Source organism: Trematomus bernacchii, unplaced genomic scaffold, assembly GCF_902827165.1.
Source record: "Trematomus bernacchii unplaced genomic scaffold, fTreBer1.1, whole genome shotgun sequence".
In the NCBI taxonomy this organism is placed as follows: domain Eukaryota; kingdom Metazoa; phylum Chordata; class Actinopteri; order Perciformes; family Nototheniidae; genus Trematomus; species Trematomus bernacchii.
Genome location: NW_022987786.1, coordinates 876,839 through 899,163, shown reverse-complemented (window position 1 = coordinate 899,163; position 22,325 = coordinate 876,839). Strand labels below are relative to the sequence as shown.

The 22,325-nt window shown below is 45.7% G+C and overlaps 1 protein-coding gene and 1 long non-coding RNA gene across 5 annotated transcripts; one reads left to right on the top strand and one right to left on the bottom strand.

Moving 5' to 3' along the window:
• Nucleotides 1–15,862: 15,862 nt before the first annotated feature.
• On the top strand, nt 15,863–17,780 carry LOC117497526. The gene is made up of 7 exons (XR_004557420.1): nt 15,863–16,048; nt 16,140–16,241; nt 16,548–16,737; nt 16,885–16,940; nt 17,051–17,150; nt 17,375–17,463; nt 17,567–17,780. It is a non-coding gene; the product is annotated as an uncharacterized LOC117497526 (long non-coding RNA).
• A 15-nt stretch (nt 17,781–17,795) lies between these two features.
• LOC117497525 lies at nt 17,796–20,993 on the bottom strand. 4 transcript variants are annotated; one of them, XM_034149488.1, is made up of 5 exons: nt 20,609–20,993; nt 20,383–20,517; nt 19,833–19,898; nt 19,209–19,407; nt 17,796–18,784 (listed from the first exon to the last, which is right to left on the bottom strand). In XM_034149488.1, the coding sequence occupies exons 1-5, from the start codon at nt 20,711–20,713 to the stop codon at nt 18,480–18,482; spliced, it is 810 nt and encodes a 269-aa protein (XP_034005379.1). In that variant the 5' UTR covers nt 20,714–20,993; the 3' UTR covers nt 17,796–18,479. The 4 variants fall into 4 exon arrangements, 2 of the variants coding, with proteins under 2 accessions (XP_034005379.1, XP_034005380.1); XR_004557418.1 differs by lacking the exon at nt 19,833–19,898 and having other exon boundaries at nt 17,796–19,407; nt 20,324–20,517; XR_004557419.1 differs by lacking the exons at nt 17,796–18,784; nt 19,209–19,407 and having other exon boundaries at nt 19,834–19,980.
• Nucleotides 20,994–22,325: the final 1,332 nt, after the last annotated feature.

Here is a 22,325-nt window from a genome sequence, read left to right as displayed (position 1 = left end):
AAGTTTCCTCCACATTGGGTATGGAGGAAAATAGAGAGGGTTGTGTTTTCTGACACTTGGTGAGTTCCCTGGAACACCGGGGACACATATTCATGTAGAAAAGACGTACAAAAGTGCATTTTGCATGATAGGTCCCCTTTAACTTGTAATGGAGTATTTTCAGTGTGGTGTTTGTACTTTTACTTCAGGATGTACTACCTGCAGCACGTGCTGATAAAGTGTCTAAAGTGTTGTTAATGTGATAATAAAGTGCTACTGAAGAGTTTAAAGTGTTAATGGAGAGTAAAGGGAACAGACCTGCTCTGTGTATCCGAAGCTGAGGCTGTAAAACAGCGTCCAGTAGTTTCTGGAGTCTCTTGTTCTCCTCTTTGGAAAGAGACAGCTCCTCCTCGAGCATTTGGACTTTACTCATGTTTCCTAGATCACCTTTTCCTGCAGACTCCGTTAAACACACCGTTTCTCTCTCCATCAAACTCTCAATCTGACTAGTGTTGCTAACGTGTTTCCAGCTAGCATGCTAAGCTAGCTCCTATAGTCCGAGGTAAACGCTCCAGAAAAAAGAGCACAGAGTCCATTCAGAGGTTGATCCAGACACACAGATGATGGATCAGTAGTGCTGGAGCTCACACACACTTTCTCAGGAACAGAGATGCGGCTTTCACACCAGCGCTTTTCCCTTTCTAGCTCCGAGCTAGAGCTTTTCTGGTTCAGCTCCGGTTTCCCTTTTCTGCTCCCGCTTTGTTCACACCACTCAGAGCCGGGTTGCGGTCGAATACTCCAAAAATCAGCTCCTAAGTTCTAACCCTATCGTCTATTCCTTGACCTCGGAGTGAAACGTCATGGGGTTAAGGGATAGTGGATAGGAGAATTCAAAAGGACTTAGGAGAAGAGACTGCGGTACTTTAGAGAATCGACTGCACTTTCACTATCCGACGTGTTTATGATGCGCCAGCGGACGTCATGAATGTGCGCCTGCTGCTGCTGTGGGGAAACTATGGAAACTACAGTTTTCTATCCAGCGGACTACAACATGGAAGTTTAATAAGAACGAGGGACTACTGTAAACTCATCTAGAGACTCTGCACCGTGCTCTGATGCTGTTATGCTTTATGAACGGGGACAACAGAGAAACATATTCTTCATGACCAAAGTTGGAATTGAAATAAAAAAGGAAAGTGAAACTTATGCTCGTCACCCTCTCCCTCCGGTCCACATTAATACAAATGATCCTGTTGTGGCGATCCAGCACTCACACAACATGAAAGAATGAAACAGAGAGGAATCAATGAAACACAAACACAGGAATAGTTGAGATTAATCATTATTATTTAGTTGCGCACCACTAAACAACAATGGGGAAACATTACCTTGCTTCAAGAGCAACCAATCGCAGAAATGCTCCCTCGAACACAAGAAAACACACGACACTTATAGGTTTCCTAAATGACACACGAACATGTTCCCTAATCATGTTTAACGCACACACATTGTCAGGTCTCCTAAACTTGGACGCACCAACATTAGAGCAACATGTAAGTTCCAGATGTCAAAAGGTCATTATCTCATGAAGTCTTTAGGAGCCTTGCAGGATATGAATTATCCAATTAACAAACTATATATATTGTCTGCACATGAGCGCACATACATTTCTTTACATTTAACTAACACACCAACATCCTTATCGTTTCTTAGCTAATGCATGCTGGATATGAACCACTAACTAACAAGACTTTAACTGTATTATATCTGAGGAAGACCTCTCTTGGAGTTCCTCTGACCTTTGCCAATTTACTTAACATGGGTACATCTGCTGTTAATTGCAAAGACCATTGATAATTAGCAAAGAGACTCATGGGCCTCTTCCAATATCTGGAAACTGTAATTAAATTATAGTTATATTGAGAAGGTCCAAAGCTTGACATAACAATCCCAATACGTATGAGTGTATGAAAAGATCTTAAAATCAATACAAATGTATTTATTATAAACGTTAGTCCTTAACATCTATCCCTGTGTATATCACCATTCAAACATCTTTTAAAAGTTGAACAAACCCCACACAGCTCAGTAAAGACTGTGAAATGTTGACTTTATTTGATCATTTCAGTAAAAACTAACGTTCATATTTCTCTTTTTGATTATAATACTGATGAACGTTCAAAACAAAGCACTTTGGCAACTTACCACATACGTTTTAAAATGCTTAATAAGCACCGTAACTTTCATGATATCATTTCTCGTTCATAATCGGTTGTTTCCGTGAACGGCCGACTGTTGTGTGACGGCAAATGCCGCGGCCGCAAGGCATTGTGGGGCAGCATTTTCTCCTCTCCTTTCGGTTAGGGAGGTCCAGTGGTTCCTAAGCTAAAGGAGTTTATAAAGGAAGTTTGAAACCTCCTTTCCTTTTAATTTAGAGAATTCGAACGGCACTTATCATGGCTGCCACTGAGGCGCCGTTTACACGAGGAGAAAACGGCTTGTATCTGCATAGTTTCGCGTGCGTATAGCCCTATTATTTACACGAGGCCGATAGAAACTGACCCCACAAACAATAACGGGGTCAACCGAGTCCGTGTAATCACCTCGATACGAATATTTCCTGAAAAAATAGCGATAGCCCCACCTCTCCCCACCTCTCCTGCTCACTGCTGAAGCAACTATCAAAAATAGCTGTGTTAATTAAACGCACAAGGGGTTCTTGAAGGAAATAATATTATAAAAGGCAAACCAGAATTGTTAACGCCCAATATACTCCTTAAACAAAATGAACAGAGTCAGATTTCATGCATTGATCCATTATATTGACAAAGGAGGATCTCACCCGGTGTTTGTAGAGAATATCTCTCTTTTCTGAGCCGTCCTCTCCACGGAGACGTGCTTCTTGGTCGGGATGCAATATCCACAGATTCGGTTTCTTTCAGTTTCTTTCAGTTTCAGTTTCAGTTTCGGGGCTTAAACAGAAGGGTAGCCATGGCAACATTGCAGCGGGGCTGCTCGGGTTGCTCTTCTTCGCGGCTTTTGGTGTATTTTGGCGGAAGTTACAGCGCCACTTACAGTCCCAGCATATGTACTACAGCGTTTCCAGCGGCCTCGTTTGAACAGACACGTTAAATGAAACAAATGCATGTGAACGGAATACTTTTTTGAATACGCATACTGTGCATAAACGCAAATGGTCCCGTGTGAGCGGGGCCTGAGGGACTTCCGGGTCATTTCACTCCGTTAGGAAGGTTCCTAAGCTAAATGGACTATTCGACCGCAACCCCGGGTTGCGTTCGAATACTCCAAAAAAACAGCTCCTAAGTTCTAACCCTATCGTCTATTCCTTGACCTCGGAGTGAAAGGTCATGGGGTTAAGGGTTAGTGGATAGGAGAATTCAAAAGGATTTAGGAGAAGAGACTGCGGTACTTTAGAGAATCCGACTGCACTTTCACTATCCGACGTGTTTATGATGCGCCAGCGGAGGTCATAAATGTGCGTCTGCTGAACTACAACTTTCCGAAAGCGGACTACTATAAGCGCATCATTAATAAGCGCTGTTATTGTGTTGTTTTATGCTTCATGAACGTGTGCAACAGCGAACAATATGTTGTTCATTATGGTTGAAATTAAAACAAATAAGTAAAGTCAAAGAAAATCGTTGTCACATTGATAATTGTTGCACACACTCACTCACCTCACCCTCCTGGCAATATACAAAACAATTGATGGAAACCGTGTTAGACCTACATTTGTATTGCTGTACATATCACCATTCTTAAGTTTATAACATGTAGAATTTAAATATGGCCAAAAGTCTCAATTAGATTTGAAGCTGTATTGGCTTATTGATGTGTTATGGGACAAAATAGTTGTTTACCCAAAGACATTACTATCAAATGAGCACTGGCCCAACACTGTTGCACTCAATGAATAACCACCCAGCTGAATAGTATGTTGCTGAATGACCCTATTAGTGTCCTATATAAGAGCAGGTGGGCAGTATCACAGTTTCAGAGCAAGATGGCAGAAATGGAGCTTGTGGCTGCTGCGTTGCAAAACAACGGAGTAAATATTCAGAGAAGGAGAGCACGACTGCAGAGGCTGGCAGTGTGTTTACAAGGAGTAAGTGGATTCTGATACAGGTGTTAATCATATATTACAGAGCATGCTTACATTGCACATACTATCAAGAGTATAGCTGAAACTGTTCCTGTATATTTCATGTGTTTTTGTGTACTTGGGTGAAGTTAGCTTTGAGGACTTTCTGACAGAAAATTGTGTTATGGTTTATAGCCAACAAACATATTTCCAGTATTGGTTATTTAGAGCAAACTTGAAGGCTATCTCCTCCCATGTGCTTGCCTTACACAACAAATATGCATCATTGTATACAAAAAAAAGACAGCCACAATATTGATGTATTTCAACCTTTTACTATTTACACCTGTTTTGTCTTCTACAGGAGAGGATCGACATCTATGCCAACCTCAACCACCATGTCCCTGTAATACAAATATATATGGATCAGTCCATAGACCTTACATTAGACTACCGCCTGTCGAGGGAATCCATTGAGGCCCTGAGGACCCTTCTCAGGAGGGAGAAGAGCCATGGCTGGGTTCAGCATGTGGAGGTCCTCCTGGTGGTCTACTGGCTGGCACATGGGTTGTCCTATTCGGTTGTCTCCAGGGTTTTTGATGTGCCCAAGACCACAGTTTTTGATATTGTCCACAGGATGTGTGAGGCAATATTATGTCTGTTGGAGAATGTCATCCATTTCCCCACACAGGCACAGTGTGCTGAAGTTGGCAATGGCTTTCATCGCCTTGCCAACAGCCCAGCCTTCAGCCACTGTGTGGGAGCTATAGATGGATGCCACATCCGCATCAAGGCTCCCAATAGCCCCCATGCCCAGGATTACCTGAACAGGAAACTGTTCTTCTCTGTCCAGCTTCAGTTATGGCAAATTCCTGGACATTGTTGTTGGCTACCCTGGTTCGGTCCACGACACCAGGGTGCTCAGGAACAGTCCAGTGTTTGTGAGGGGCTGTTACCCACCAGCTGGCCATTACATTGTGGGGGATGGAGGTTACCCGTGCCTGAGGGAACCTCTTAACCTCATCACACCATACCGGGAACCGTTGAGGGGTAGAGTGGAGGCACTCTTCAACCGACACCATGCCAGAGCCCGATCGGTTGTGGAGAGGGCTTTTGGGATGATGAAGGCACGGTGGAGAGGGATCTTCTTCAAGGCCCTGGAAGTGGATCACAGCTTTTCCCCCAAGGTGATAGCAGTGTGTGCAGTGCTCCACAACATCTGCCTCACTGCTGGAGACATCCTGGAGCCAACTGAGGGAGAGGATCTGCTACCTCCACAGGGACCTGTGCAGAGGGATGAACATGCTGGTCAGCACTATAGGGACAGACTGGCAGCACACGTGTCAGCCCCACATCAGCGTCCTCCACACCTAAATGAGCATGATTATTTCGTTATATAGTAACTACATTAATGGCTTTCGTACATCATTCATTTTTTTTAATATGCAATCATTCCCCATAAATACATGTTACTAATGCACGTTATTGTGTCTCTTGTGGTGCAGGTTGCCATGCTTGGATTGTTGCTACTCCTGCTGCAGCAGCATTTTCCAGTTGGAAGCAACTAAGCTCCATCTTTTTTGTTGATGTTCACCCCGTTATGTTTTATTTTGGTCATGTTTATTTGTACGTACGACACCTATTGCACGTCTGTCCGTCCTGGGAGAGGGATCCCTGCTCTGCTGCTCTCCCTGAGGTTTCTTCCATGTCTTCCCCCTGTTAAAAGGGTTTTTTTTGGGAGTTGTTCCTCATTGGCTGCAAGGGTCTAAGGACAGAGGGTGTCGTACACTGTACACATTAGAAAGCCCTCTGAGGCAAGTTTTTGGTTGTTAAATAATTTGGCTGATATATTTCACTGGAGTGGGTCTGTCATTTTGCATGTAGTGTTTGTCATTACAAGTCATTTTTTAGCATTTTTAGCACAAATATTGTTGAAAGTAACTGTTGTATTGTATTTGAGAAAGCTGCTATGACTTGTGGTGCTTGTTTATTGAAGCACTGTTTCTGAGTGTTATCCAAATCATCTACTGAAGAACTCCACTTTAGTGTTTTCAACAAGTTACACATTTATTGTTTTTTTTTTTTTTCACAAGCTCTGCAATCAAATGTACAAGCCGCTCATTCTGCTCATAGAGCGCTTCATCACGGGCCTCGTCCTTCTCTGCCTGCTTTTTCAGGAAGGCCAAAACGCTGCTTCTCCGCCTTGGCCTTTTAGGAGGTGGTTGGGAGCTGGTGGAGGGCACGGGTTCCTCCTCACTGCTGAGGGAAACTTGAGAAGGCCCTTCCTCAGCAGAGGTGGAGGCCTCAGCAGCAGTCTGGCCATGGCTTGACATCGGGCATGAGGCAACTAGGGTGGGAGGCTGAATTGATGGCCTTCCCCCAATTGCCTCATGCATGGCCTCAAACCATGGCCAGGTAGCTGCTGAGGCCTCTCCCCCGTCTGTTCCTGTCTGGGGGATTCTTTAACTCCTATTGACAACACAGATAACAGACTGTTAGTTAAAGGGCAGTGAGGGCAAAAGCACATTACATTACATTGCATTTAGCTGACGCTTGTATCCAAAGCGACTTACAATAAGTGCATTTGACCAATAAGATACAAACTTCAAGAAACCAGAATCATATAACGGGGGGTTACGTATTGTAACCCTAGTTATATAAACACAGGCTGAGCCCTCTATTGGACTCTATGGGTACTACTCTCTATCATGCTGTGCGTGCTTTCACCTACTGAATCTACGTAAACGTAGCCGGCCAATCGGGACGAGCCTACCTGAATGCGCGCGCAGGCCCACAGTATATAAGGCGGCTACAGCCGCCGCCCCACTATCCTATACACTCTTCAGCGAGCGGACTAGGAAAGACAGGGCCTCCAGGTAGAGGGCTCCGCCTGTGTTTATATAACTAGGGTTACAATACGTAACCCCCCCGTTATATCTCTCACAGGCTCCGCCCTCTACTGGACTCTATGGGTACAGTGGGCGGAGCCCCGATGTATAAACGCCCTGTCGTCCAACATCGACCCACCACACCGTCCCTGACCGGCTTTTGGCTAATATCCACTGCATCGCCACTTCCTCCCATCCGGTTGTAACCGTGGAGAAGTCGGGGCAGCAACTTGGATAAGGCACACTCACACACGCTTACCTCGTGTAGAGTGTGCATGGAAAAAAAATGTGCGGAGACTCCGTCTGGAGCCTACCGCGCACCATGTTCCCCAGGTCCCTCAGGAGCATGGGAAAACATAAGTGCACCACATCCCCCACACTCACACACGCTCCGTGTAGAGTGGGCATGGACAATAGTGAGGAAGGGTCCCCGCCGAGTCCCTCAGGAGCATGGGAAAACACAAGTGCTTTATGTCGAGGGGGGGGTCAGATACCTGCTGACCCACAGCCACCCCCCTCTCACCAGTCATGCGTTGCCCCGGCAAGCACAGACAACGAGAAGGAGCCAGACATGTCCAGGAGATAACATTTTATGAAGGGGCCTGGCGTAGACCAGGCCTCCGTGCATATATCTTCTACACTCACGCCGCTGAATAAGGCTGTTGACACAGCCACAGCCCGTGTAGAATGTGCACGGACTCCAGTGGGGAGGGCTCTCCCCGCCCGTCCATAGGCATGTGTAATGCACCCGCATAGCCATCCTGCTAGGCGCTTCTTTGAGAGGGCTTTTCCAGCCACACCATCCCTAAAGCACACAAACAGTTGTTCAGTGCGCCTAATGGCAGCCGTGCGCTCTACATAGCATGCTAGCGCACGCACTGGGCAGAGGAGGTGCAATTTAGCCTCCCTGGCCCCAATATGGGGTGGAAGATTAAAGCCACCTAACTGAATAGCCCTTGATCTGAATGAACTTCTGATACTTTTAGGAGTAAAGGAGGGGTTCGGCCTGAGTGTCGCCCCGCTACGGTCACCCCGGATCAATAGACAACTTGGGTGTACCGACAGAGCGGTCAGCTCGGACACTCTTTTAGCCGAAGTCAAGGCAAGTAGCAATGCTGTCTTCCATGACAGTGCTTTCAGGGAGGAGAGCTCCAGAGGCTCAAATAGTTCTGTGACCAGAGCCTCGAGCACCAACGGCAGGTCCCACTGTGGGGCGGAGGCGTGCACTACCGGGCGCTGCCTCCTGACCCCCTGCAAAAACCGCGTCATAAGCGGCTGACTGAAGACTGACCTGCCTCCAAATCCCTCATGGCAGGACAAAATGGCTGCTGCATACACCTTAATTGTGGAATGAGCCAGCCCCCTGTCCACCAGTATCTGTAAGTAGGTAAGAATAGAGCCCAGCGTGCACGACAGAGGCTCTAGACTCCTTCCTTCACACCATCGCCGGAATCCCGCCCACTTTGGCCTGTAACAAGCTGTGGTGGATTCTGCTCTTGCTGCTTGGATAGTCTGAATAACGTTATCCGACAGCCCCACCTGTCTCAGCCTGTCCCTCTCAGGAGCCAAGCCTGGAGAGGTTGGCCCAGAGTGGGTAACGTCCTATTGCACCTGCTTCCTGAGACAGCGCTCCCCAGACCTGAGGAATCGCCCAGGGCTGGCCCACCATCATCTGTGTTACCCCCGCGTTACCACGGCGCCAGGCGGCGATCTGGGGCCACCAGGATGATTGACAGCTGTTCCCGCCTCACCCTCTCCAGGAGGGGGGGGGATAAGGTGCAGCGGTGGAAAGGCGTAAAGCAACTTTCTTGGCCATGGCTCGTGTGCAAACGTGTCGACCCCCAAGGGCGGGTTGTCCCACCGAGCCAGGGAGAACCACAGGGCACAGTGGCTGTTGTGCCGATTGGCGAACAGGTCCACCTCTGCTCTACCGAACTGAGTCCAGACCTGCTTCACCACCACCGGGTGAAGCCTCCACTCGTCTGGCAGGGGTCCGCCTCTTGACATGAGGTCGGCCCCCCTGTTCTCCCGTCCCGGGATGTGAAGAGCCCTTAGAGACAACACAATCTGTGAAACCCACAGCCACAGTTTCTCTGCTGCGGTCAACCAGGCTATTGAGCGGACTCCGCCCTGCCTGTTGATTTACGCCACTGTGGTGCGGTTGTCGCTCCTTACTAGCACCTGTTTGCCCTGTATTAAGGGTTTGCCGTGCTGTAGGACCAACATCACTGCTTGCAGCTCCAGGAGGCTGCTGTGCCGCCAGAGGCCAGCAACCACCCACAGCCCTTTCTAGACACGTCCCCCCCCATCCTGTCACTTTCTTTTTCTTTGAAGCGTCTGTGAAGACTGTGATATAGGAGGTTACCTGCCCCAGTGGAGCTCCCCTCCGCAGATTCTCTGGGGACCCCCAGAATCGGAGGTTGCTCTCTACTGAGTGGGGGATGGCCAGCAGACGTCGTTTGTGTCTTAAGATCTAAACGAAGGCCGGTAAACCACATCTGCATGCGACGTGCATGCAGCAGTCCGAGTGGCACTACAGAGTGAGCAGCCGTCATGAGACCCAAAGTCTGCATGATGATCAAAGCTGTCACCGTCGCCCCCTGACGCAGCCTGCAGACTGCCCGCAGCAGGGATGCCTGTCTGCTTTCTGTCAGGGTGACACGTAGTCTGCCTGCATCGAGCATCACCCCCAGATATTCTACCTGCTGGTGAGGTATGGGGGAGCTCTTCTTCCAATTGACCGCAACTTCTTTTTCAACCCAACTTGGTTAGGTGTAGGATCAATTGGGCTGTGTGCAGTATTGCCCATTCCCTGGACCTGGCCATAACTATGAGGTCGTCCCTCATGCCATGGTCCCGCAGCGGTTGCAGCGTCGTGGCTGAACGGCAGTCTGTTGTACTCGTAGGCTGCCCCCTGGAAGGCAAAACGCGAATACTTTCTGTGCTCTTGGAGCAATTTCGCCATGAAAGTAAGCGTTCTTCAGGTCGATGGTTGTGAACCAATCGCCTGGCTGCACCAGTCTCAGTAACTGTTTCATAGTTAACATATGGAACTTCTTGCATGCAATGTGCTGGTTCAGGCATTGAAGATCCAGAATGGGCCTGAATTCTCCTGTCTTCTTGGGAACCAGGAAGTACAGGGAATAATGCCCCTTCTCTCTGACTTGAGAGTGCACATGCTGAGAGGAAACCTCCTCCTGGGATGACAGATGTGCCTCTCTCCTGTCTCTGAACGGAGGAGGGATGCTGCAAAACTGGAGTGAATAACCCAGTCTCAGTGTCCTGTCCATGCGCTCTGTTAATACACCACTGATTTTCCATTCCCCATAACATTGTGTTAGGGGATGTGCAATCAGCTGCGGCGCCGCAGCTATGAAGCTGTGGTACTCTCTGGTGGCCCACTCCGCCGTCAAACCCTCCATAAAAGGAAGTTTGACCCATGGGGGGCTGACACAGAAAGGGCCGTTTTTCTATAATGTAGTTTCCACTCAGAGAAAAAAATGGCCGATTTTTAACTGAGGTCCCTGAACGCACCACGGCATGCTCCAGTGAGAGCGCGCGCTCCACCATAATGCTGTTTTCTCTTAGAGAGAAATAAGCATTAATCGGAGTTTCTTCTGTCCATGAACGCACCGCAGCCCGCTCTCGGGGGGGGGGCCGCGCGTCGTCATAATGCCGTCTCTTGAAACGGACATTATGGGGAAATGTGGAAAATGTGGAATGTGGAGAGAGATGACTCTTACTCTGGGATAAATGCAATCGTTTTTACTGAATGCATTTTACACACACATATCACTTTAGAACTAGAGTTACACGACGTAACCCACTGTTCTTCTGCGGAGGTCCCTGAACGCCCCGCGGCCACTCTCACAGGGGGGGGCCGCGCGTCATCATAATGCCATCTCCTTGAAACGGACATTATGGGGAAATGTGAAATGTGGAGAGAGATGACTCTTACTCTGGGATAAATGCAATCGTTTTTACTGAATGCATTTTACACACACATATCACTTTAGAACTAGAGTTACACTACGTAACGCACTGTTCTTCTGCGGAGGTCCCTGAACGCACCGCGGCCACTCTCACGGGGGCCGCGCCTCATAATGGGTGTCCAATTAACATCGTATGAAAACGGCCTTGCCGATCTCAACGAGACATTATGGGAAAATGTGGAATGTGGAGAGAGATGACTCTTACGGGCCGTCTCCACGGCAGCGTTAAAAAATCTTGAAACGCTTCTGCCCATTCACTTTGAATGGGGTGACGTCACTTTTTTTCGCTTTCGCCGAAATGCATTGTGGGCAGGCGAGCGGAGATTCTCAGGATTTTCAAGATCCAAAGTTGAACAATGTTCAACTTTTGAAGCTGAGGAGGAAGCGTCAGCCAATCAAATCCCGTGTACGCAAATCTGACAGTTCAAGCTCTAGCCAATCAAACGGCGTGTATGCTGGGAGAGATATCCCGCAGATCATTTCCTCATATTCCAAAAAATGGAGGAGAAATTAGCGGTAGCGAATCAATCACCCGGTGCTTTATGACCAGACCTACCGGGATATAAACCGGAGGAGCCAGGCATGGAGGGAGGTGGCAGAGACAGTGGTATGTTTTCGCCTGTTTTGGGGAGTTTATATCCAGTTTACTTCGGGCTTTTTGGCTTCGTATGTCGCGGGCGGGAGATTCATGTGATTGGTTGATCGCAAAAAAATCCCCAAGCTTCAGATACGCCCACCTCCAAGATTTTTTTAACGCTGCCGTGGAGACGGCCCGTTACTCTGGGATAAATGCAATCGTTTTTACTAAATGCATTTTTCACACACACATCACTCTTGAACTAGGGTTACTATATACTAGACCCTCCAGAAAAACGCGGGCTAAAATCCTTGATTATGCGGGCTAAAATCCTTGATTATGCGATTAAACATGCAGGGTTTTTATGTGATTTTATGCGGTGAAGTTGCGAAATATGCGGAAATATGCTAAATATGCGAAAAGTTGCGAAATATGCGGGAGGCGGAAAAAAGGTGATTCTTCTCCCACACCCTGTTACTAGGCTACTACTGAATGAAAGTGAGCCCTTTTAAAGAGTTCCTATGATAAACAAGCATACTAGAAGCAAGCTACATCACAAAGTGTTATTTATGTATTTATATATGGGCTATTTTAATCACTCTCTCTCACACACACACACACACACACACACACACACACACACACACACACACACACACACACACACACACACACACACACACACACACACACACACACACACACACACACACACACACACACACACACTCTTCTCCGCCTCATTCTGTTTTCATTTACTCGTTCGTTATCTGACCAGCTTCAATCTTGTAGGCTACTCACCTCGTTTCTTGTAGCCCTCGAAAGAGTTTTGGAGGTTGATGCCTCGGTGAACGCGAGTTGTTTGGCTTTCTTGACCGCAGCAGCAGAAAGCATTTCCGAATGTTTGAATGAATCAAAGTGGGTCGTCACCGTCGATTTTCTCTTATGCTCCAACACACAGTTGCACGGGGTGCAGAATAGTTTCCCCCCACTTTCGTGCAAGACATCGGCGTGCTGCTTTGCCCGGTCTTTAGCAGAAATGTTCGTAGGCAAATGAGATGGATTCGATTTGTTCATCTTGGTCAGAGCCGTATAATAGTATATAATAATAATAGTATAATAGTATATAATAATCTATATGGCGCTGATCTTGTTGTTTTCTCTCTCGTGTGAGTTCCACACATTCACTCTACGGTGTTGTTTACCTGCGCGAGCTGATGACATCACTACTTCACGTTAACTTTTTTTTCCCTCAATTTTGTGTGGAAAAATGCGGGGATTATGCGACCTTTTAATAAATATGCGCCCTTTTAAAATCTGCGCCATTTTACTGATTATGCGGTAAATTATGCGATCGCATAATCGCGTTTTTCTGGAGGGTCTAATATACGTAACCCACCGTTCTTGCAACAGGGCCTCTTTTCGACTTTGGAGCCACAGCTAAGAAGCTGTAATATTCTCTGGTGGCCTACTCCGCTGCCAAACCTTCCATAAAAGGGAGTTTTGGCATGGGGGCTGACACAGAAAAAGGGGCCGATTTTCTACTGAGGTTCTTGAACGCACCGCGGCAGCTCCCGTGGGGCCGCGGCTCTGTCAACTGCCATCTCTTTGAAACGGACATTATGGTGAAAAAATGGAAATGTGGAGAGAGATGACTCTTACTCTGGGATAAATGCAATCGTTTTCACTGAATGCATTTCTCACACACACATCACTCTCTTGAACCCGCACAGTGCTTTGACAGCACTACGGTTTATTCCACTCACGTGCACGCGCTCACCTGCTGGCTCCTATACTGGAGTTTACAGAGGGGGCGGGGAGTGTGGGACAGTGTTCTTTCCGATCCAAAGAGCCCTTCCGTAAACACGGGGGCTCCCAGGAGATCAACACGGTCCTTTTTGAAAAGTGCCATGCGGCGTGATCCCTCACCGGGATACCACACGGCAGAAAACGGCGGCGGCCCCGATCAAGCTACAAATAATCGCTCTGATCTGGCATCTCCAGCAATGAGCGAGATGCCCAACACACCCGTGTTTATCTGCAGTCGCCCTGTCCCGCGGTAGCGTGGCAGAGCTCTCTCCCTGCCCAGCCTGCTGCCCACTGGGAGCAGCTGCGCTCCGCCGCCATGGTCATCACCTAGGGCGGTGGACCTCCATGGACCGAACCCGGAAGTGCCCGACAACGGCAAACGGAGCCATTCGCCCCGCTTGAATGGCGAAAGTGAATGGCACCGCCTCGGCCATATCCTGGTCCCCCAAACACTCTAATGCCGCAGTTCCACTACACGGTCGGCCTCGGCCACACTCGGTAAGGCTCGGTACGGCTTGGCCGCGTTGGGCCGACTCACTTCATGCTGCGCTTCCATTACAGTTTAGGAACTGGGGTAGTTACTATAGTAACGCAGTGTAGGCGGAGCCGTGACGTCATCTTCAGAGAACTCCAGAAAACACAACACAGCCGTTAGCTGTTAGCACTCAGAGCTCACAGCTCCTTATATATGTTCAGAAACTCGACAAAAGTTAAACAAGTACACACCACAGACTGCCTGTGTCATGGTGAATACAGTCGCTGCTTTATTTATGTCTGTATAGGCCGTTGTTGTGAGTGTGGACGGTCGGAGCATATACTGCGTTAGCTTAGCCAATCTCAATCTAGAAAAACACGAATTTTAAAAGGTTTTTCGCCTGCCGTCTGTCTGCAGACTTGACAAAGCATTAATTCATGGTTTTTACTAACCGGTATCAGTATGTTGTTACTTCGGCATCATTTTGAAACGTGTATTACAATTAAATCACGGTCAAATATGTCCATCTTGTTGTAGTTCTAGCCCTCTTGCCAGCGCTCCTCTCTCTAGTTTAGCATACTCAGCCCGACTCAGCCCTGTTTGTTGGCCCCGATAGAACCACAATTTTGTCGGGCCAGAAAAGAGGTGAAAAAGTGGCCCCGGGCCGGGCCGGGCCGTAACTAGGCCTAGTGGAAGCGCAACCAAAAACGGGGACGGCACGACACGGCACGCTTAAAGCGAGCTCCGCGCTGTAGTGGAACTGCGCCATAACAGAGGTGGTGGAGATCGGTGCCCGCGATCAAACCAAGGCAGGTGGGGCATGGCCGAGATTCCAGTAATGGTGAGTCCATTTTTCGTTTCTTCTAATCTTCGTACGTTTATTTAACTCTTCGGTTGTCAGCTCGTCTGAAGCATAGACTGTATATATAAATGGACGTAGGGTCCGTGACGTCACCCATAGGATTCTGCAGAGTTGCCGAGAAGCCCTTAGTAGGCGGAGTCGGCCACTAACGGCTCGACAGTGACGTCTGAGTCTAACTCCCGCCTGCTCCAGCCTGCTCCAAATAAGGGCAAAGAGGCGGAGCCGAGGCGGGAGCTGCTGCCTCCAGCTGGGAAGTAACAGAGCTAGCTCAAGCTAAGAAGCTAAGCTAACATGCCTCCCCATCTGCACACTGCCGTCACATTTCACGTTTCTAAGGTAAGCGGACATGAAACTATTCAGCAAAACTATAAATAATAATCTATGTTATTGAGTTTTTAGCATAATACTTCAGAATCTTAAAATCCCTTAACGTTTGTATGCAATGTGCTAAATGCAACACTGGAATCAAGCAAATTAATATGTTTGCATGACATTAGTTATTTATATTTTGCTATCACTTAATTATACGTTTAATACATTTAAGTCAAGCTAAGGTACAGTACATGTGATGGTAGCTAGTTAGTGCTCTTACCTGTGAGGCCTCCTCCAAACAGCATTATAACCAGACTGTATCATTAAAACTATAAGTACCAGTTCTAGATCCTTGACTTTAGACAAACAATTCAAAAGACAAAATGTATTTAAAGACCAATCTTTATTTGAATGTGCCTCTTAACCTGAGATATTAGTTATACAGTAATAGTATTGACAATCTAAAAAAACTGAGCAACTCAACAGTCAACTTTATATTTCTTATTGTTCACTCTGACGGCTAGAGTATGCAGACTTATAAGCCGTATATATATATTTATATATATATATATAATATATACGTTACTAGTACGTTAAGATGGCTTACTTTAACGTTAGAATAAGCCGCTTACTTTAACGGCATACTCGTTACGTTGACGTAAACTACCGAAATTAAAGTAAGGTAAAATCATTACCATGGACATTAAACATTAACGTTAGCTTCACTTACCTTTTGACAGAAACCCAAGAGATTGAGGACTCAACATCAAATCCTCCAAAACGAATCAGAGTTCCAAGGATCCAAGAAGATGTAGTTGATGTTGATCATTGTGAAGGGGAATCCACAGAAATGGATGCTCTCAAAAAGAAATCGGTATGTTTTCTTATTTTTAAGGAAAATGTTCTGAAAAATGCATCTTCTGCTTCTGCTTCTTCCTCTTCTTCTTCTTCCTGGTGCATGCTGGGAGATTTTCGGAGGGTGAAAGAAAGAGAAGACTGGTTGTGGACTTGAAGGGAACGATTTCCTGGCCTTCCTGACATCCAGGAAAAAGGTGAGATTCAAATCCATTTTAATGCCAAAAGTAAGTTATTGTTTTTAACTTTTAAATATGATTTTTGGGGCATTTCTGTTTTATTGGAAAGAGGCAGTAGAGATGTACTGGAAACAGTGGAGAGGGAGAAGATGCAGCAAAAGGCCCAGCCGGATGGTTGCTGCTCCGTGTGGAACGTGTTCTCCAGTATCAGGTAAAGCACCAGTTATTTCTGAGTCTGGATTCAGCCTTTGGAATGTCATTCACAACAGTGCATTGTAAAGACTGAACGATTTCAAGCTTCACATGATTTGGTCTTTACTTCAGAGGATGTTTGTCACTGAACTTCTTTAATGCTTAGTTTTTGGATTGATGGTATTGTTTTGTTCTTTATTTTTGTAGTGAGAATCACTTTGCAATTGTGTAAGTGCTATATAAATAGTTATACTAATATTATTGTTGTTACCATCATTGCTATTATTAACAATGTTTTCTTTGTTGTCTTTCTTTATCGCTGCAGAAAGGATCATGCCAGCCCACATCAAACACCTGATCAAGAACTTGAGAATCTTCAGGCAGAAAAGATGAAAACACCTGTTCAAAGTTCCAGTTTCCTGTACATCAAACGATGCCTGTCCTCTGTTCCACATGTCTTCAGTCAGTCCTGGACCCTATGACTAGGACACTAGTTCTACCAAGGCTTAATAGAGGTAAGCAGTGGTAGGAGAGGAGTTATCTTTGTATTTAGGCTGCAAGTAGACAAAGGTGATCAGATGCTGATGCTAATAACCATCCGAGTCATTTGATATTGATTGTCTGCTAATACCGAATCCTGATCCGATTCTTCTATTTCCCAGATAATACAGCTGCACAATTACAACAGGAACTAATCTTTAGACGGTTAATACAGAAGGTACATTTCATGTTTGTGTTTCTACCAGTCATAGGGTAACAACAGATTTGACTGGTGGTAGGCTAAAAGGCTGTTTTGTTGATCATTTTATTTTTCATTACATTATAAAGATCTGCTAAATTGGAGGATTCCAAAGCTGAGCTGGAAGGGGAAGTCTCCACCTACAGGACAGCACATCTAAACATTCATTTGGATAAACTATTAAACCAGGTATTTTCACAAATTAAGTACATTTGTTTTTAAATTGCAAGCAAATAATAATGACAGTCTTGGATCGATTTTGCATTTGAACTTTCATCAGCAACTGCAATAAAAGAAACAGACAAGATGGCAGTGAAATGTGTAAACAATCAGCCCATCAAGATATACGCATATGAATTTATACTATTGTTGAAATGTTTTTGTCCTTTCTTTGTCTTATTCACATTCTGTAGAAGAACAATCTGAGACCCAGTGTGAGCCTGCACCCTGGACACCCACACACCCCAATAATCCCCCTTCAAAGAGCGAGCCGCATGGGAAGGTATATATTATTTCCATAGTGGAGCCTTTTTATTTTTGCTCCTCAGTCTCATATTGGTGTCTACCTTTTATGTATAGGCTACTGGACACATTTGATGTTTCAGATTGTTGTCATTCACTTGCAAGGGGAGATTCCAGTGCGTCCAGAGGTCTGGGCAAAAATAAAAAACAACACAAGGGACTCCATGTTCGTGAAGGAGTTGGCTGTGGCGTTTTGGGGCACCGACACCTTAGGGGAAAGGAGCCTGACTGGAAAGGAATGCCCCACCACCAAGACCACCAGGCAGCCCCTCACCCTGCAGAAGCTATGGGGTTTGAAAGGTATGTTCTTAGCAGCACTAGCAACTTGCTCTTTGTGAGATACCAAGTTCTTGGTTATTTGAAATGTAATATTGATGATGTAATAATTAAAACTAGGGATGGGTACCGAGCCCCGGTATTAACGGGGCCCCGGGGATGAATTATTAAAGACCGTGGTACCGTTAAGGTCCAACGTTAACGATCTTTTTATCGGTAATGGAGACGTTAAAAAAATAGATGTCATATGTATTATTGCTATTCTACTTTTACTCAAGTACAAGATCTGAGTACTTCTACTTTTACTCAAGTACTTCGACAACCTCTGATTAATGGCTGATTTCCAAATGTTCTGTTGGTGCGTGGATGATAAAATAATAGCGTTTGATTGTATTGCCTTACGTATGCAGCTATTTGCCTGTGTTTAGAAACATAATTAAACATACCATGGACACACATTCAAACAATTCTCCATTTATTAAACATTGCAGATGAACAATTAACAAGTCATACAGCTAAAGAAAACTACAACAATTATTTTCTGTATGATGATATCATGGAACCTGGAATTTGAACACACACCACTTAACAATAAACAATAAACTTAACAATAAACGACTGAACTGCTGTCCACTTTAGGGGAGGGCCCTTAAAGCATCCAGTGCTGCAGACAGTCCAGCAACCTGGGTATACACTGGCTCCTGATCCCTGCACTTGCCTTTACACGTATCTTCTTACAATGTCTATGAGATCCTTTATCCCGTTTTGGAATGGTGCTGGCTGGTTATGAATGGCACGCTCAAAGAGTTCAGCAATGTCCGCATAGTTCGTTGCAAATTCTTGTTCAGCTGCTGTCTGGTGCTCCACAGTGGCAAATGGGTTTCTCCCAAACAGCGACACTCGTGTCAGAGAGGACCCCACTTCCTGGTAATAGCAGTCTGCAGCATCTGTAGCTTCAGGCAAAAGATCTGCAGGCAGTCTCTTTGGGCATCCACCATGAGCAAGTTGATCTGGGATACCCTTACCTTAAAAGAAAAGCACAAATAAGTGGCCATTGTTAGTGTAATGTTACATATCATGCATATCAATGAACATCACACAGCGTGTAATCATGGCCTGCCCTTACAACAAATGTTACTTGTGCTATTAGTACACTTCTTACAAACTTTAAAAAGTATGTTTTTAATTTGACTGTTTATGTACTTACCAGATATATATGTTTCATGCAATAAGAGCAATCTATAAACTAGATTAGATATGTCTTTCCTCAGACAATTATTGAAATATTGGAATATATACATGCCACATTTAAACATTTCCATCAACCTAGTGTAAAAAAGGGGATACAGAGAGAAACAAATGTAGGATATAAGTACAACTTATAAAAATGCATAAAGAAGGTCATTTGTTATGGGGCTTAAGTAACATTCTGAAAACTGCTATCCAAACCTTGGATTCTGTTCCAGGACTGCACCATCCGGGCAAGTCCAATGTTGGCTACCTGACAGGTAAGAGTGGACACACAATATCGTGTGATGTTGTCTTCAAGGTTTAGTTCCTCCTGGTCAACAAGGTGGTTGAGTGCGCCTTTCAGAGGGTAGTTTACCCTGTTGTTTACCTCTGGCCACATCCTTTCTATAATATGATTCTGTCATTTCAAGTAAACAAAAATGAGAAGAGTCAAATGTAGAGAGCACATTGTAATTTCCCAATTTCAGGCTTTGTATTTGATCCATTTCCTGTATCCAGTTCAAAAGTACTGTGTATCTCTCCTATGTCATAGGAAAAAGCTAGCAGTCCCCTAGAGAGGTTTAGTGAACGCCATGGGTCTATTGACAGCTTTATCAGCTAGCAGTTGGGTGAATAATGGGATCAGAAATCTTTTATTTGTCTCGCCACAGGGTAATTTACATGATTACAACAGCAGATAAAGTGAGGAAGAAAAGACAGAAATGGCGATGTGGGGATTGTCCACAGTATTGAGTATGTAAGTCGCTTTGGATAAAAGCGTCTAACAAGTAACATGTCATGTATGAACACGTTGATTGTAATTCAGATAAAAAAACAACTGGCCTGTGTTGACTTTGTTTGCATGTATGGCTGTCTGCCTGTGTTATTCCGGTAGTCTGCCAATTTCTCCTGCATGAAAAGAGTCAAGTAGAATTATTTTCCATGGTCTACTCGGATTTGGTCCCACATTGCATATCGTAGGACAGCACTCCTGCAAAACAGCAATACAAAAGTCTTATGACATGTAACAGAATTTCATGTTTGTTGTTACAACCTAAGCATTGCTAAAGCGAATCTTTTACGCAGTTAAAATGTTGATCTCATCAATCAATTACCAAGTAACGTACAATATACAGTGGTTACCTGTCAGTAGTTTAAGAAGTATTCGATTTACAATATGTTTCCCAAATAAAACAGTTCAAATAAAGCTACATTTAGCCATTGTGTTTTTATTTAACTAAACGTTTACTAAATGATTTACTGTCTGCTGTTTGCAACCTTTTTATTAGGTTATTACTATATTATTATAACAGAAACAGGGCACTGAAACTTACTGGTAAACCTCTTGATATATGGTCAGGTTGTTTTTCACTGGCATGGTGGAGTGGCTTACAATGTTGCTGGAGAATCCGTCCACGGCAAGGACGTGGGTCACCCCATACATCACCAGTTTCTCGTTTTGGTCAATGTGCAATTTGTGACCCATGTACTCTGCACTGTATGGCACTGGATTTAAATTCCTTAATCTCTGAGGAATTAAACACAATGTTATTGTTCTCACAATATGTTCACAGCAATGTACAATACAGGAAAATCTAGATGTTTTGAATAATACCTACACGATACCGATCTGCATGATATGGCTGGTTCGTTTCTCTGAGGACACGACCAACACGCCCCTCTGATGCTCGGATTCCCTTTGAGGCCAGGTAACCAGTCATCATTTTTCTTCCATATGTTGGTCCAGTCTGAATTTGTAAACACAAAACTAAAACTAAATAGGACCAAGGTACGTTTTAACCGTTTGTTTTTTAGTTCTAATTGAAACCAAAAACCCCCAGAATAGTTATCTCATTATTTACACAATTATGTCCAAAGTTATTAGTGAGTATTTCTGTCACATCATTGTTAAGCCTCAACTCAGCTCCTACGTCTCAAAGAAAACCCATAATTCAGGGCTCGTTAAAATTGTTTGTATTGTGAGAATAATCAATATACAAATTAAACCGGAACTTTAGTCCACTGATGTATTGTTCCCCCACGGACCAATATCGGGGGTAGTAGCTTCCGGAACTGAAGTTACCTACTGTAACTCCAGCTTCTATGAGTATTGGCGTAGCCCTCTAAGGCTATCGCTATTGGGTAATCCCCCTGCGCACCCGCGCAGCACTGAAAACACTTGTAGTCCACGCCCGCCCGCAAGGTGGGCCCCACCCTCGGGCTCCCTTCCGGTATAAATAGGAAGGGGACCCGACAACCTGCTCCCACACAAACACTTTTTCTTCAGCTATTCGTGGAGCCAGTGGGGCCCAGAACTTAGAGGGCTACGCCAATACTCATAGAAGCTGGAGTTACAGTAGGTAACTTCAGTTCTATTTCGTATATGGCTTCGCCCTCTAAGGCTATCGCTATTGGGTTAAGGGCGAAGCAAGATGTAGTCTGCGCCCCACTGGGTCCGCCCGGTACAAGAAGCACAACCACACCTGCTCAGATAATAACCCAAGCCTATTGCGCCATGCGAATGGCGCATCACAGTCCCTGGAATATAGCATAACATGAATATTTACCATGAGAGGACGAAGGCTGGGAATAATACATACCCGTCCGCTGTGAGAAAGTAGAGACTAAAGTCACACTTTGCCCAGTGACAGAAGGAGGGGGAATAGCAGCTCTCTGTGTGCAGACAGGCAGAAGAGCGCACAGCTGGGTCCCCAACATCACACACTCTGACAAGACATTCCGTACGAAATGTGTCAGGGGAAAAAAGGGGGACGTCCCTCTCATAAGAGGGAAATACAGGCCACTCTCCGTGTGCCGAGGCAGGAGAGAGGCGCACAGCTGGATCCCTGACGTCACTCACTCTGACAGGACACTCAGCACAGGGTGTGTTAGAGCGGAATGGTACATCTGTGAGGATCTGCAGTACTTCCTCCTTCTTTTCCACTTCTATGTTTGTTTGTCTTCCTGGCTGGGCGTGGCTGACCTACATTCTGATTCCCGCCAACTCATCTCCACTGCTGTTGTTCATCTCACTGATTGCCACTACTCACCTGCACCTGCTTAAAACCCTGGTTCCCATCCTCAGACTTCGCCAGTTCTTCGTTTATTCTTCAGTGATCTACACACACCTGCCGCTCTGCTTGCCACGTCCAGCCTCCGACTCCTCGTCTGAGTTCCCTCCGTGCTTCCGCGCACACCAGCTCATCCAGACTACATTCGCCAGCTCTGGATCTCCGGCTCTCCACGCCGGTGCTTCCTCCGTGCATCTCCGCACCTCCGTCTCCCCCTGAGCTATCCAGCTCCACGTCTGTCTTCTCTGAGCTCCTCTCTACACCT

Bases quoted from the DNA above. Each gene is read 5' to 3' on its own strand.
- LOC117497525 (XM_034149488.1), bottom strand. From the start codon at position 20,713: ATGATGACTGGTTACCTGGCCTCAAAGGGAATCCGAGCATCAGAGGGG. The intron at 19,899-20,382 runs GTAAGCCACTCC...CTTTTCATGCAG, and splicing joins ACGGATTCTCCAGCAACATT to GAGAAATTGGCAGACTACCG. The intron at 19,408-19,832 runs GCCAGTTGTTTT...TTGAAATGACAG, and splicing joins TGCAAACAAAGTCAACACAG to AATCATATTATAGAAAGGAT.